We start from the raw sequence: 12,908 nt of genomic DNA, 5'->3' as shown, positions 1-12,908 counted from the left end.
GGCCCCCTGTGCATGTGCCCTCCCCGTCCGGCCGGTAGGTCGCTTCTCTCGCATCAGCATGGCACCCACACAAGGAGCTCTCAGGCCCGTGCCTAAAAGCTGCCTGGGTCTGCTGCCCACTGCCATGCCTGGACCCCTCGAGACCGCGGTGGTGACGTCAGCGCAGAGAGCTCCCTGCTGTCACCCACCCAGAGAGAGGACACCACGGGGCCCTTTCTTGGGAGGCTGCCCTCACCACCAGAGAACCCCAGACCCCCACGGCTGCCTCCTTCCTCCTCCCCAGACCCAGTCCTGGACCCTCTCTGGGACCACTCTTAGCAGATGGCCCCGGGGGTACAGTGCCCCGTTTCACTACCACCCCCTCAGCAGAAAGGGCTTGGTGCCAGTCAGCATTGGTGTTTATTTCCTGCTCAAGGCCATGGGCCAGTCTATGCACTGAGTGACTGCTGTGCTTGGGTAGCGGATGGGCTGCTCTGGGCTGGCCCAGTCTGGGCTCTTGAGTGGGAGAAGCAGGCTGGAGTGTGGAGGGCAAGGGTACCAGCAGGCCCTGGGGGTCAGCGGCTGGACAAATGGCTACGAGCGGAGGTCGGGGTCCTGTGAGCATCAAGGAGATGCCTGGTGCCCAGGCTTCGTGTCCCAGTGGTTGCCCCAGGCGGGTCCTCTCCTGGGCCAGACCCTGGGGCCCATGGTAGGCACTGCGGAAGCTGCTGCATGGAGCCAGAGCAGGGGGAGCCCAGTGGTGGCTCCCTGCCAGGGGCGGGGGGGTCCCCAGCTTCTCCTCGACCTGCTATGCTCTTAGAGGTACTGCTGGCTCCGGCTTGTTGAGGCTGCCTGTGCAGCCACACCAGAGTCCTTGCTCGGCTTCCAGGACTGTGGCCATTCAGAGGCGGACGAATTGGAGTTCCGATTTCTGGTTCCTTCTTCTTTTTTTTTTTTTTTTTTTTTTTTTGTTGCTGTTGTTGTTGTTATTTCTTGGGCCGCTCCCGCGGCATATGGAGGTTCCCAGGCTAGGGGTTGAATCGGAGCTGTAGCCACCGGCCTACGCCAGAGCCACAGCAACGCGAGATCCGAGCCGCGTCTGCGACCTACACCACAGCTCACGGCAACGCCGGATCGTTAACCCACTGAGCAAGGGCAGGGACCGAACCCGCAACCTCATGGTTCCTAGTCGGATTCATTAACCACTGCGCCACGATGGGAACTCCCTGGTTCCTTCTTCTTGAGCTGGCACAGGTGCCCTGGCAGGGTCCTGCTTGGGTAGCCATCCTTCCAGGGTTCCAGGAACTGCCCCCTCGAGGCCGGAGGCAGCGCCGGCTCCGGCCCTCTCCTGGGTTCCCCTCCGACCCCTTCCCTCCCAGCGGTACTTAGTCGCTCAGCCCGGCGTGGGCTGCAGATGCTGACGGCCACGTGGGGCCGACTCCCTAATCCGAGTCCCGGGGCGCCATCTGCGAAGTGGGTCACAACAGCACCTGCTCCAAAGGCTTCTTGCGTGTGGCTGTGACCAGTGTGGAGGCGGGGAGGGCCAGCGGAGGGAGACAGAGACAGAGACAGAGAGAACAAGAACAGAGCGATGGACACAGAGGGACCGGGGGTGGGGAGCTGCCTGGCAGAGCCTTCTCCCCCGAGACCTGTTCAGGGCCTCTGCCCCTCTGCCCCTCGGCCCCTCCCTGAGCCCACCTGCTGAGCGCTGCCAGAAGCCCTGGCTCTCCTGGCTGCCTCCCTCCTGCAGGTCCCGGGGTCCTGGGTTCGCCTGAGTCCCCTTGGGGTGTCTGAGCCCCTGGAGAGCAGAGGCGGGTGGGCCGCTGCCCAGCAGGCTACAAGCTTGGCACGAAGCGTATCCTCTGGGAGTAGGCCAGGTCGGCGACATAGAGGAGCAGGTTGACGTAGGTGAAGGTGGCCACCACCAGCTGGCTGTCCCAGGGACAGCTGCCTCTAGGGCAGTTGGGGGGCCGCCCGGGCTCACCGTACTTGGGGTCGAAACAGAAGACGGGCCAGATCACGGCGGCGCTGAGGTAGAGGAGCACGGCCAGAAAGGTGTACACGACCACCACGCGGTCGAAGGGGCAGCCCAGCGCCCCCGTGTGGCCCAGGACGCTCAGGGCCACCACGGCCACCGTGGCCAGGAAGCACAGGCTGTAGACGGCCACGCACCACTGGGTGGCCACATAGCGCCCGTAACGGCTGTCGTGGACCAGCGCCCCAAATATGATGCAGGCCACAAAGGCCTGGACGATCTTGAGAAGCCCCGACACTGTGGCCATGTAGCTGGCCACCTGGCCGGGCCGGGCCCGGGTCAAGGCCACCTCTGCGGCGTAGGCCAGGAAGAGGAGCCCGGCGAAGATGCTGGCTGCCAGGCGGAAGTCCCTGGCCATGCAGCCTGCGGGATCGGGTGGGCATTCCAGCCGGGTGAAGTACAGCGGGTAGATGACCGCGGCCGTGGCGGACAGCAGCGTGGCCAGCATGGCGAAGGCTGCCGTGAAGTTTCCCCAGGACAGGCGCAGGCAGCTGTGCAGCCGCGTGAACTCACAGGCCACCACCAGGACCGAGAGTGCGAAGCAGAAACCCCAGGCAGCCATGCAGAAGGTGCCCTGGACGCCCGCAAAGCCGCCCCGGTGGGCCACCAGGCTGAAGGTGGTGCAGCCAAACGCCAGCTGCAGCACGCGGGCCGTGCCCACCGGGGATGTCACGGCGCCCAGGTGCAGGTACCCGCCCCCGGGGGGCTCCATGGTGCTGCCCATGTGGCCAGCAGCGTCCCGCCTCACACGGTGCCTGGCGGCCCGGGGTCTCACCCCTTTGTCGCCTGCGGCAGCAGCGAGTACCAGCAGCCTGCAGTGGCGGTGACGCCGCCAGTGACATTGCAGCGGAGCAGCCTCTCCGCTGCTTCTGTGGGGAGGGCAGAGGCCCCCCCCAGCGCTATAAATAGGTGACCGTGATCAGAGCCCCGGAATAGCAGCCTCTGTGCCTGTCCCCATGCTGGAAGGACATCTGACCCCTGCGGTCCCACGCGGGGGCCCCGGCCAGGACCATTAACCCCTTGGCTGCTGGCACCACCCCACCTCGGAAGCACCTGCATCTGTCGGTCAGTTGACTCCACCAGCCGGGCTGCCGCGGGGGAGGGGGAGGGAGCCGAGCAGAGAGCCCCTGGCTCCTCCACCCCCCACCCCGCCCGCCTGCCCGAGCAGCCCGGGGGCAGCCTGGGGGGGAGGGGCTACTTTGAAGAGGCTCTTGGAGGCCGGGGAGGAGCGGGGGAGGGGGTCTGCCTTGGCATCCTTCCAGAAGGTGGCCTGGTTCAGAGCTGGCTTGGTTTCAGGACCTCACTGCCACCACACCTGGGCCCACACGCAGCTGATTCCCGGGCAGTGCTGGGGGAGACCCTGCCCCACTCCCACAGGGGCCCCCCTCATTCTTCTCCCAGCCCCCAGCCTGCCCTGGGGGGGTGAGATTGAGTTATTATTTGGGGGACCATAACGGCGCTCTGCTTGTCCCTCCCAGACATGCAAAACACCTGGGGAAAGAAAACCTCCCATTTTTAGGCTCAAATATTAAAAATATATGAAATGTTGGAGTTCCCGTCGTGGCGCAGCAGAAACGAATCCAACTAGGAACCATGAGGATGCGGGTTCAATCCCTGGCCTTGCTGCGTGGGTTAAGGATCCTGCATTGCCGTGAGCTGTGGTGTAGGTCGCAGACACGGCTCAGATCTGGCGTTGCTGTGGCTGTGGTGTAGGGGTCCAATTGGAACCTCCATGTGCCGCCAGTGTGGCCCTAAAAAGACAAAAGACAAAAAAAAAGAAACGTTTTGAAAATGAAAAGACATTTTTGTGACTGTAAAGGGAGCCCACGCTCAGGCCCAATCGGTACGGGAGAAGGTAGAGACGTTGCCTGTAATTAATTTACTTGTAACTCTACCCCCTGGATTCAACCACTATAACCCTCCCGTGGATACAGTCAGTCTTCCGCGCCCACGGGTTCCTCATCCGTGGATTTGACCAACCTTCAGATCAAAAACATTCAGGGAAAAATTTTCACAAAGCTCCAAAAGGCAAAACTTGAATTTGCTGTGAGCCAGCATCTATTCACACAGCATTGACGCTCTCAGGTGTCTAAGTCATCTGGAGGCTTTTTTTAATTTTTATTTTTATCTTTATATATATTTTTATCTTTTGGTCTTTGTTTAGGGCTCCTCCCGTGGCATATGGAGGTTCCCAGGCTAGGGGTCCAATCGGAGCTGCAGCCACCAGTCTATACCACAGCTCACAGCAACGCCAGATCCTTCACCCACTGAGCGAGGCCTGGGATCGAACTCGCATCCTCATGGATGCTCGTCAGGTTCGCTAGCCACTGAGCCACGACGGGAACTCCCATCTGGAGATTGCAGGGCTGTGGGAGGAGGTGTTTAGGTTACCTGCAAGCACCATGCCATCTTGTACAAAGGCCTTGGGCACCGGTGGATTCCGGTGTCCTGGGCGGGTCCTGGAACCAGTCCCCTCTGACGCTGGGGGGCAGCTGTACGTGCAGCCGCACCCGATTTCCCCCCAACTTTCCACTTAGAAAAACTTCACATTTACAGAAGAGCTGCAGGATAGCACGACGAATGCTCACAGCTCTTTCACAGATTCAAGAATTATTAATATTTTGCTCTGCGCACCGTCTCTCCTCCTCCGTTAGTAGTTAATGATGACAGGAGTTCCCCGATGGTACAGTAGGTCAAGGATCAGGCATTGCCACTGCAGTGGGTCAGGTCACTGCGGTGGGGCAGTTTCACTCCCTTGCCTGGGATCTTCCACATGCCGCGGGTGTGGCCAAAAGAGAAAAGGAAGTTAATCATAACATAAATTAATTCTGGAGATGTGACAATTGTCCCCAAGATGCTTCCGCAGGCATGTCCTGGGGTGAGGCCGTCCCGGCTCACGCAGCAACCGCACTTGGGAAACTGAAGAGGGACCATCTCACCCACAGGCCTTCAGCCCCCCCACCTGCCGCCAAAATACACGATGGCCTTTTTTCTTTTCTTTTTTCTTTAAGAGCCACACCTGCAGCATATGGAAGTTCCCAGGCCAGGCATCTATTCAGAGCTACATCTGCTGGCCTACACCCCAGCCACGGCCATACCCGATCCGAGCCGCACCTGTGGCCTACACCACAGCTCACGGCAACAGCAGATCCTTAGCCCACAGAGCGAGGCCAGGGACTGAACCCACAACCTCATGAACACTAGTCGGGTTCATAACCCTCTGAGCCACAACAGGAACTCCACTGTAGCATTTAGATTTTCTTTTTTTTTTTTTTTGGTTTTTAGGGCCACACCCATGGCACATGGAGGTTCCCAGGCTAGGGGTCGAATCAGAGCTGTAGTAGCCACCGGCCTACACCACGGCCGCAGCATGCGGGATCTGAGCCGTAACTGCGAACTACACGGTGACTCACAGCAACGCCGGATGCCCGATCCACTGAGCGAGGCCAGGGATTGAACCCTCATCCTCATGGATGCTAGTCCTGTTCATTACCGTGAACCACGATGGGAACTCTGTGTTTTGAATTTTTGCACGAGGATCCGATGGGAGTTACGCGTCGCACTTGGGCTCTCACGGCTCTCATTCCCCTTTGTTCTGCAGGGGCCTCTGCTTTTTTACATTTCATAACACAGATGTTTTCGAAGCCAGCAGGCTTATAGGTGGTCTCTATGTATGGTCTGTCTCCTCATGGTTAGATCCTGGCCAAAAGCCCTGGGCAGGAAAAGCTTGTGGGAGATGTCACCCTTCGGAAGAATCGTGGTGGCCGCGCGTCAGAAATGAGACGTTTGGCCGGTGGGTTGGGGTGTCGTCCTCCTCTCTCTCGTCCCTGCAGATCCCCAGGGGTCTTAGCATCTGCTGATGCTTCTTGTGGGCAGAGTTCTCCAGGAACCCACTCCCCCTGTAAAAGCTCCGCCCAAACGAGCCTTCCGTTTCCGGAGCAGGTGCTGCGCGTGAGTGCGGCGTTTGTGGAGTTGGGCTCTCCCACCCGGAGGGGGTGTCTGGACACTCCAGTGGAGAGGGAGCGGGCAGGATGGCCTACAGGGACCTTTCCCGGAGCCCCTTGGGAAGGAGTCCACGCCTCCGCCCTCCCGGCATCCTCAGCAGGTGCTCCTGACCCCGGGGCCGCGCAGCCCCAGGCGTCACAGGTGCAGAGAAGCTGGTTTCGGTCCCGCCGCCTGGTGACCACAGCTGGAAGGAAGTCCTGTGCAGAGCAGACGCGTGCCAGCTTCAGTCTAAGCTCACAGCTCAGCAAATCCCCACAGTGAACACTCCCGTGATCGCTGGGCACCCCCTCCCATGCCCTTGGCCTCTGCTTTCATCCCCTCCACACCCCCCAAGCAAAGAGGTCCAGCTTGCAGCACCTGGAGCCAAGGGCTCTTCGGGGGGGGGTCCCCAGGTGCTCAGGGACTCAGCAGCCCCCCAGGCACTCTGTGGCAGGTGTGGCGAGCAAGGCAGGCATGTCCTGCAGAAGCTGGCTCCTTCCTCAACACCAGCCACTGCACGGCCCCTGCCTGCATCTGCCAGCAATGATGCCTGGAAATCAGGTGGCAAATGCTGGCAGAAACCAGGCATGACGACAAGACCATCCTGGGACGTCTGACCGGGCAGCTTCCCCCTGAGTGGGTGGGGAACCCGGGTTCCATGTGAGGGCCAGAGCCCAGGACGTCTGGCAGCCCCTCGGGATGCCAACTGGCCCTTCGCTGGGCCCCACTCAAAGTCGACTTGGCCCTGTGGGGCCTGGAGGCCTACACTGGGGTCTGCCCAAGCGAGAGCTGTGGCTGGCATGGCTGGCATGGGTGCCATGCTGGGGACAGGGGTGGGCACTTGGGCTGGCGGGGAGACCTCAGTGAGAGGATCTCAAGCCTGACCTGGTCAAGCCCGACCCGGTACCAGCTGCTGGCCCTCTGGAAATCCACGTGAGAAACAGAAGCCGCTTGGCTTGAGTTGCCCTGCTGCCAGCAGCCACCTGGTCCCCACACTGGGCCGGCCTGGAACCCTCCCGGCAGCCACCTACCCTGGCTTGGCCCAGACTTGGTCCTCGGGGCCTTCCTGGGCCAGCTTTTCCAACCCCCCTGGAAAAAGCTGGGGGGTGCCCAGCCCCCCACCCCCAGTCTCTGGGTAAAGGTCTCCCAGCTCCAGGTGACCAGGCCCCAGCTTCGGTGGAACGCAGTGGAAGAGGCAGAAGCGATAGCGGCGGGGGAGGGGGGCGGTCTGGGTCCTGCTGTTTCCCCCTTTCTTCGTTACTATCAGCTCCTTCTCTCTTTTTTTTTTTTTGTCTTTTCATCTTTGCTAGGGCTGCACTCATGGCATATGGAGGTTCCCAGGCCAGGGGTCGAATCAGAGCTGTAGCCACCGGCCTCCACCACAGCCACAGCAACGCGGGATCCGAGCTTCATCTGCAACCTACACTACAGCTCACGGCAACGCCGGATCCTTTACCCACAGATCGAGGCCAGGGATCAAACCCACAACCTCATGGTTCCTCGTCGGATTCGTTCACCACTGCCCCACGACGGGAACTCCTACCATCAGCTCCTTCTGTATGAAATAAACAAGGTCCCCCCGTCCAGCATAGGGAACCACATTCGACGTCCTGTGATAAACCACAGCAGAGAAGAAAATGTGTGTGTACGTATAACAGAGACACACCAGACACCAGCGCCACGTCAATGACCACACACCGTCAGCTCCTCCTCTGAAAGCGGCCTTCAGAGTCTGAGGGCAGCTCACACCGAAGTCCCCTCTGCGCTGGCCAAGGGGAGCCCCGAGTCCCCATTGCGCCGCGTGGAAGCTGGACCCACGCCCCGACCCCGCCCCAGGCCCCGCGCCGGCTCCAGACACCAGCTCCCAGCCACTCGCCGTCACGCCGTTTGACGGCGGCTTTGTCTGGGCTCGAGGTTTGCTAACCGGCCACCGTGACAGAAACTCAGGGATTCCAGATCGACAGCTTCTCCCAGGGCGGAAATATGAACAAAGTTTTAAGGGAATTTGATTGGAAACCAAATCCTGCAAGATCAGCGCAGGAGAGCAGGACACATCGTGCGAGGACCTTTCGGCTGCCCTGGAGTCCCCTTGCAGAAGGGCGGGGTGTCGCGGCAAGGGTATGACCTGTGAAGAGGCTTGTTTGCTCCTGTAAGAGACGAAAGGACCATGGACACACACGCCTCGGAGACGAGAACAGGTGGGGTAAGCCCCCAAGTCCCCCTGATGTCACCTCCGAGGGGTGGGGTGGCAGGTGCTTGGGCTCGTCTTCGGATTTTCAGTGTTTTCCCAGTTCTCTAAAATAATAACTATTCCTAACTAGGGAAAAGACTGATTTTTAGAAGAGCTGTGGGAGTTCCCTTCACAGCTCAGCGATTACTGAATCTAACATCCATGAGGATGCAGGTTTGATCCCTGCCCTTGCTCAGTAGGTTAAGGATCCAGCGTTGCCATGAGCTGTGGTGTAGGTGGCAGACGCCGCTTGGATCCCATGTTGCTGTGGCTGTGGTGTGGACTGGCAGCTGCAGCGTCAATTCGACCCCTAGCCTGGGAACCTCCGTGTACCACAGGTGTGGCCCTAAAAAGCAACAAACAAACAAAAAGAATAGTCGTAGATGCAAAGAGAAATGGAGCTGACGGAGTTCCCACATCCAGTGGGTCCTACTGGGAACGAATTCCGGGACAGCCGTTACTCTAAATGATCCAATATTGGTATGTCATTATCAACACATGATTTCTCGGGGGGCCATACTTTCGGCGTATGGAAGCTCCCAGTCAGGTCAGGGATCGATCCTGAGCCGCAGCTTCGACCTGCCCAAAACCGCGGCAACATTGGATCCTTAACCCACTACGCCACGGTGGTGGGAACTCCTCCTTGGTGCATTATTATAAGTGAGGCCCATGCTTTAGTCACGTTTCTCGTTTGTTTGGGTTTTACTTGGCTGTGCCCATGTGCACATTTTCCCACCAGAGCTCAAACTGTGCCACAGCTGTAACCAGAGCCACAGCAATGACAACGCTGGAGCCTTCACCCACTGAGCCGCCAGGGAACTCCCAGGTTTCCTGGCCTAACCTCATGCCCTCCTGCTGCTCCAGGACCCACCCCCGACCCCACGTGACATCATTTTGCCACTTGCCCTCAGTCACCTGTCAATCATCATGATCTCGGGAGGGGGGGTCACCACGCATGCGGGGCCCACACGTAAGGAGGGTCTGGTGCCTCCTTGAGGACACAGGATCGAATTATGTGGAATTCTGCAAAGAGGTGGGTCTTTTCTCTCCCAATTATTTATTTCTTCCTTTTTTTTTTTTTGTTTTTTTGCCTTTTCTAGGGCCACTCCCGTGGCATATGGAGGTTCCCAGGCTAGGGGTTGAATTGGAGCCGTAGCCACCGGCCTACACCACAGCCACAGCAATGCGGGATCCAAGCTGCATCTGCAACCTACACCACAGCTCATGGCAACGCCAGATCCTAAACCCACTGAGCAAGGCCAGGGACTGAACCCATGACCTCATGGTTCCTAGTTGTATTCGTTAACCACTGCGCCACGAGGGGAACTTCTATTTCTTCCATTGTTTACCTACATCAGCATGGACTCAATAACGTTTATTTGGACTTTGGGTTATGATCCCAAACTACATCTTTTTTTCTTTTTACCGTGGTACCTGCCGCATATGGAGGTTCCCAGGCTAGGCGCCTCATCAGAGCTACAGCTGCCATCCTACGCCACAGCCACAGCCACAGCCACGCCAGATCCGAGACACACCTGCAACCTACACCACGGCTCAGGGCAACGCTGGATCTTTAACTCCCTGGGCAAGGCCAGGGATGGAACCTGAATCCTCACGGATACTAGTTGGATCTGTAACCCACTAAGCCACGACAGGCACTTATTCCATGGCTCAGAGCCACACACCACCATGGGGGGGTGGAGGGTGTTTTTAGCACCTCCCATCACAGGTGCTGTATGGTGCCCTGGGCGTGTCCTGTCCTCTTGCCAGCCCTAGAAGCAGGTGTTTCTCCATGAATGTTTCTTCTCATTCTTGCAGGCTGGTGTCGGAGCCGGAGATGGAGTGGTAGGTATGCTCCTTGCTACTGTGTATTTTCACCAATTGTAACAAATATTTGTATTTAAAAACAAGGAGTTCCCGTCGTGGCGCAGTGGTTAACGAATCCGACTAGGAACCATGAGGTTGCGGGTTCGGTCCCTGCCCTTGCTCAGTGGGTTAACGATCCGGCATTGCCGTGAGCTGTGGTGTAGGTCGAAGACGCGGCTCGGATCTCGCGTTGCTGTGGCTCTAGCGTAGGCCAGTGGCTACAGCTCCGATTCAACCCCTAGCCTGGGAACCTCCATATGCCGTGGGAGCGGCCCAAGAAGTAGCAACAACAACAACAACAAAAAGACAAAAAGACAAACAAAACAAAACAAAACAAAACATTGCTATTCAAAACATAGTGAAGGAGTTCCTGTTGTGGCTCAGCAGGTAACAAACCTTCATTAGTTTCCATGAGGACTGAGGTTCGACCCCTGGCCTCGCTCAGTGGGTTGAGGATCTGGCATTGACGTGAGCTATGGTGTAGGTTGAGTTGCAGACGTGGCTTGGATCCTGCTTTGCTGTGGCTGTGGTGTAGGCCAGCAGCTGCAACTGCAATGCAACCCCTAGCCTGCGAACCTCCACATGCCGAGGGTGTGGCCCTAAAAAGACAAAAAATAAAAAAATAAAATATAAAAAAAAAGTAAAGAATTTTTCTAAAAGGGCCCGCAAATATCACACATACATCAGGTTGTACCAAAATTTCTGGGTTTCTTCTCTTCACGTCTCCCTGTGACTTTATTGCTGTGTTTGGTTTTGGTTTTAGTGGGTTTTTTTTTTTTTTTTGCTTTTTAGGGCCATACCCACAGCATGTGGAGGTTCCCAGGCTAGGGGTCCAATTGGAGCTACAGCTGTCAGCCTACACCACAACCACAGCAAAGCGGGATCCTTAACCCACCGAGCAAGGTCAGGAATCGAACCCACAACTTCATGGTTCCTAGTCGGATTCATTTCCTCTGCACCACGACAGGAACTGCTGGTTTTAGGTTTTTAATGGACCAAACCCACACCACACCAGTGAGGCGAAGCAGTGACGCCAGGTCCTTAACCCACTTTGCCAGAAGAAAACGGAGCACTCCTTTCTTTTTAGCGCGAGTGACAGCCGCTGTCTGGAGGACTGTGGTTCATTTCTCCGCTCATCTACTGAAGAGCATATTGGTGGCTTCTGTCCTGCGCATTTTTGCTGGTGCAGGAATCACGCGACGTGTAAAGTGGCCACATTTGCAGAAAAGTCAGGAAGCCAGACAGAGCCCTCGGCATGTCCCTGTGGACAGCGCACTAAGCACGGCAGCCTCGGCGGCACCCACTGTCCTCAGAGGCCCTGGACTCCTTTGGCCTCTGGTCCCCGCCGTGGAGCCCAGAGGCCGCAGGCAGGCCGAGCCAGCATCCTTCTTTGTCGGGAACATGGGAAGAAAGACCCATTCGCCTGACGAAAGCCCACCGGGCCTAACCCACAAGCGCGACGCTCAGGGGGCCTCTGGCACCCCGGAGACACACAGAGCTGCTCTCTCACCCTCTCAGCCCACCTCAAACGGAGCAAGACACCTGTCAGCCCCGGTGCCACCGTCTGCCACCCTTCCCCACACAAAGAACTGGTCCCCGCCCAGCTCTGACCGCTCGGGGGCCCCTCCCTCCCAGCAAGCCTCTCTGGGTGGGTGACAGCCAGGCTCTCCCACGGGGATCCCTGCCGCGGGACGTCACAGAGGGGCCTGCTTCCTCCAACCAGCACCGTCCCCGGGGACCCCGTCTTTTTGTCACCTCCAGTCTCTATCCACCCCATCTCTAGGTCCACTGTCTCCCCTGGCTACTGGGATTCTGTGGTTCCCAGAGGAGCAGTCCACAGAGGAGGCCACCAATGGGCCCCTAGCACCACCCCCACCCCCACCCCCGTCCTCCCCGGGAAGCCGATGTTGGTGATGAGGGAGCCCCGGGCGGGTCCAGACCTGGTCAGAGCCCGGGCACAGCCCTGTCTTGTTAGGGGTGAAGGAGGGGTCTGCGCGCTTCCTCCCACGCTGGGAACGGAGGCGCAGGCTGCCTGAGATGCTGGCGGCAGAGGCCAGGCCAACTTGGCTGGAATTGCCCTCTGGTCCTCCCAGCCCTTCTCACAGCCTCTCTGGGCCTCAGTTTCTTTATCGTAAATCGGGGCTTAGGACAAGACCTTAGGACAGGGCGACTGTGGGGATCGGGGCGCCACATGCGCGCGGGCGCTCAGCGTGGGGAGCGCGGAGGACGGCACAGTCCTTGGGGGAGCAGGGTTCGGCCGCCAGGGGGTGCTGATCCGCGGCTCACCGGAACCACAGCGGCTCGCTGGGTTTGACCTGCATCCCACCTCTGGGTGGATGCCGAGGCTACCCTGGCCACGCGCACGGACGCCGGCACCCTTCGTACCTGAACAGGGTGCAAAGCACAGAACCCGCCGCCCCGAGTGTCCGCCCGCACAGAACCCTGAGGCTGCCGGCCGCGCAGGGGGTGGAAACCAGGTGCCAGAAACCGGGTGGCAGGGAGTTCCCGTCGTGGCGCAGTGGTTAACGAATCCGACTAGGAACCATGAGGTTGCGGGTTCGGTCCCTGCCCTTGCTCAGTGGGTTAACGATCCGGCGTTGCCGTGAGCTGTGGTGTAGGTCGCAGACGCGGCTCGGATCCCGCGTTGCTGTGGCTCTGGCGTAGGCCGGTGGCTACAGCTCCGATTCGACCCCTAGCCTGGGAACCTCCATATGCCGCGGGAGCGGCCCAAGAACCAAGAAATAGCAACAACAACAACAACAAAAAAGACAAAAGACAAAAAAAAAAAAAAAAAAGAAACCGGGTGGCAGAAGC

General features: G+C 58.7%; 1 protein-coding gene and 1 long non-coding RNA gene across 4 annotated transcripts; one reads left to right on the top strand and one right to left on the bottom strand.

Annotated features, from left to right (window-relative positions):
* Positions 1–380: 380 nt before the first annotated feature.
* Positions 381–2,884, bottom strand: MYADML2 (myeloid associated differentiation marker like 2). Its single transcript, XM_021066407.2, has one exon. The coding sequence runs from the start codon at positions 2,736–2,738 to the stop codon at positions 1,815–1,817; it is 924 nt and encodes a 307-aa protein (XP_020922066.2). The 5' UTR covers positions 2,739–2,884; the 3' UTR covers positions 381–1,814.
* A 51-nt stretch (positions 2,885–2,935) lies between these two features.
* On the top strand, positions 2,936–12,890 carry LOC146397967 (uncharacterized). 3 transcript variants are annotated; one of them, XR_014820593.1, is made up of 3 exons: positions 2,936–3,079; positions 7,461–8,196; positions 11,182–12,890. It is a non-coding gene; the product is annotated as an uncharacterized LOC146397967 (long non-coding RNA). The 3 variants fall into 3 exon arrangements; XR_014820595.1 differs by lacking the exon at positions 2,936–3,079 and adding an exon at positions 10,047–10,073 and having other exon boundaries at positions 8,065–8,196; positions 11,182–11,318; XR_014820594.1 differs by lacking the exon at positions 2,936–3,079 and adding an exon at positions 10,047–10,077 and having other exon boundaries at positions 8,065–8,196; positions 11,182–11,318.
* The last annotated feature ends 18 nt before the right edge of the window (positions 12,891–12,908 follow it).

The sequence above is a fragment of the Sus scrofa genome, chromosome 12 (assembly GCF_054392235.1).
Source record: "Sus scrofa isolate SSC_HxYL_T2T_F1_AM1 chromosome 12, Sscrofa_HxYL_maternal_Yorkshire_Landrace_v2.0, whole genome shotgun sequence".
Taxonomy (NCBI): Eukaryota; Metazoa; Chordata; class Mammalia; order Artiodactyla; family Suidae; genus Sus; species Sus scrofa.
This window is presented reverse-complemented; position numbering and strand designations above follow the sequence as displayed.

Bases quoted from the DNA above. Each gene is read 5' to 3' on its own strand.
- MYADML2 (XM_021066407.2), bottom strand. From the start codon at position 2,738: ATGGGCAGCACCATGGAGCCCCCCGGGGGCGGGTACCTGCACCTGGGC.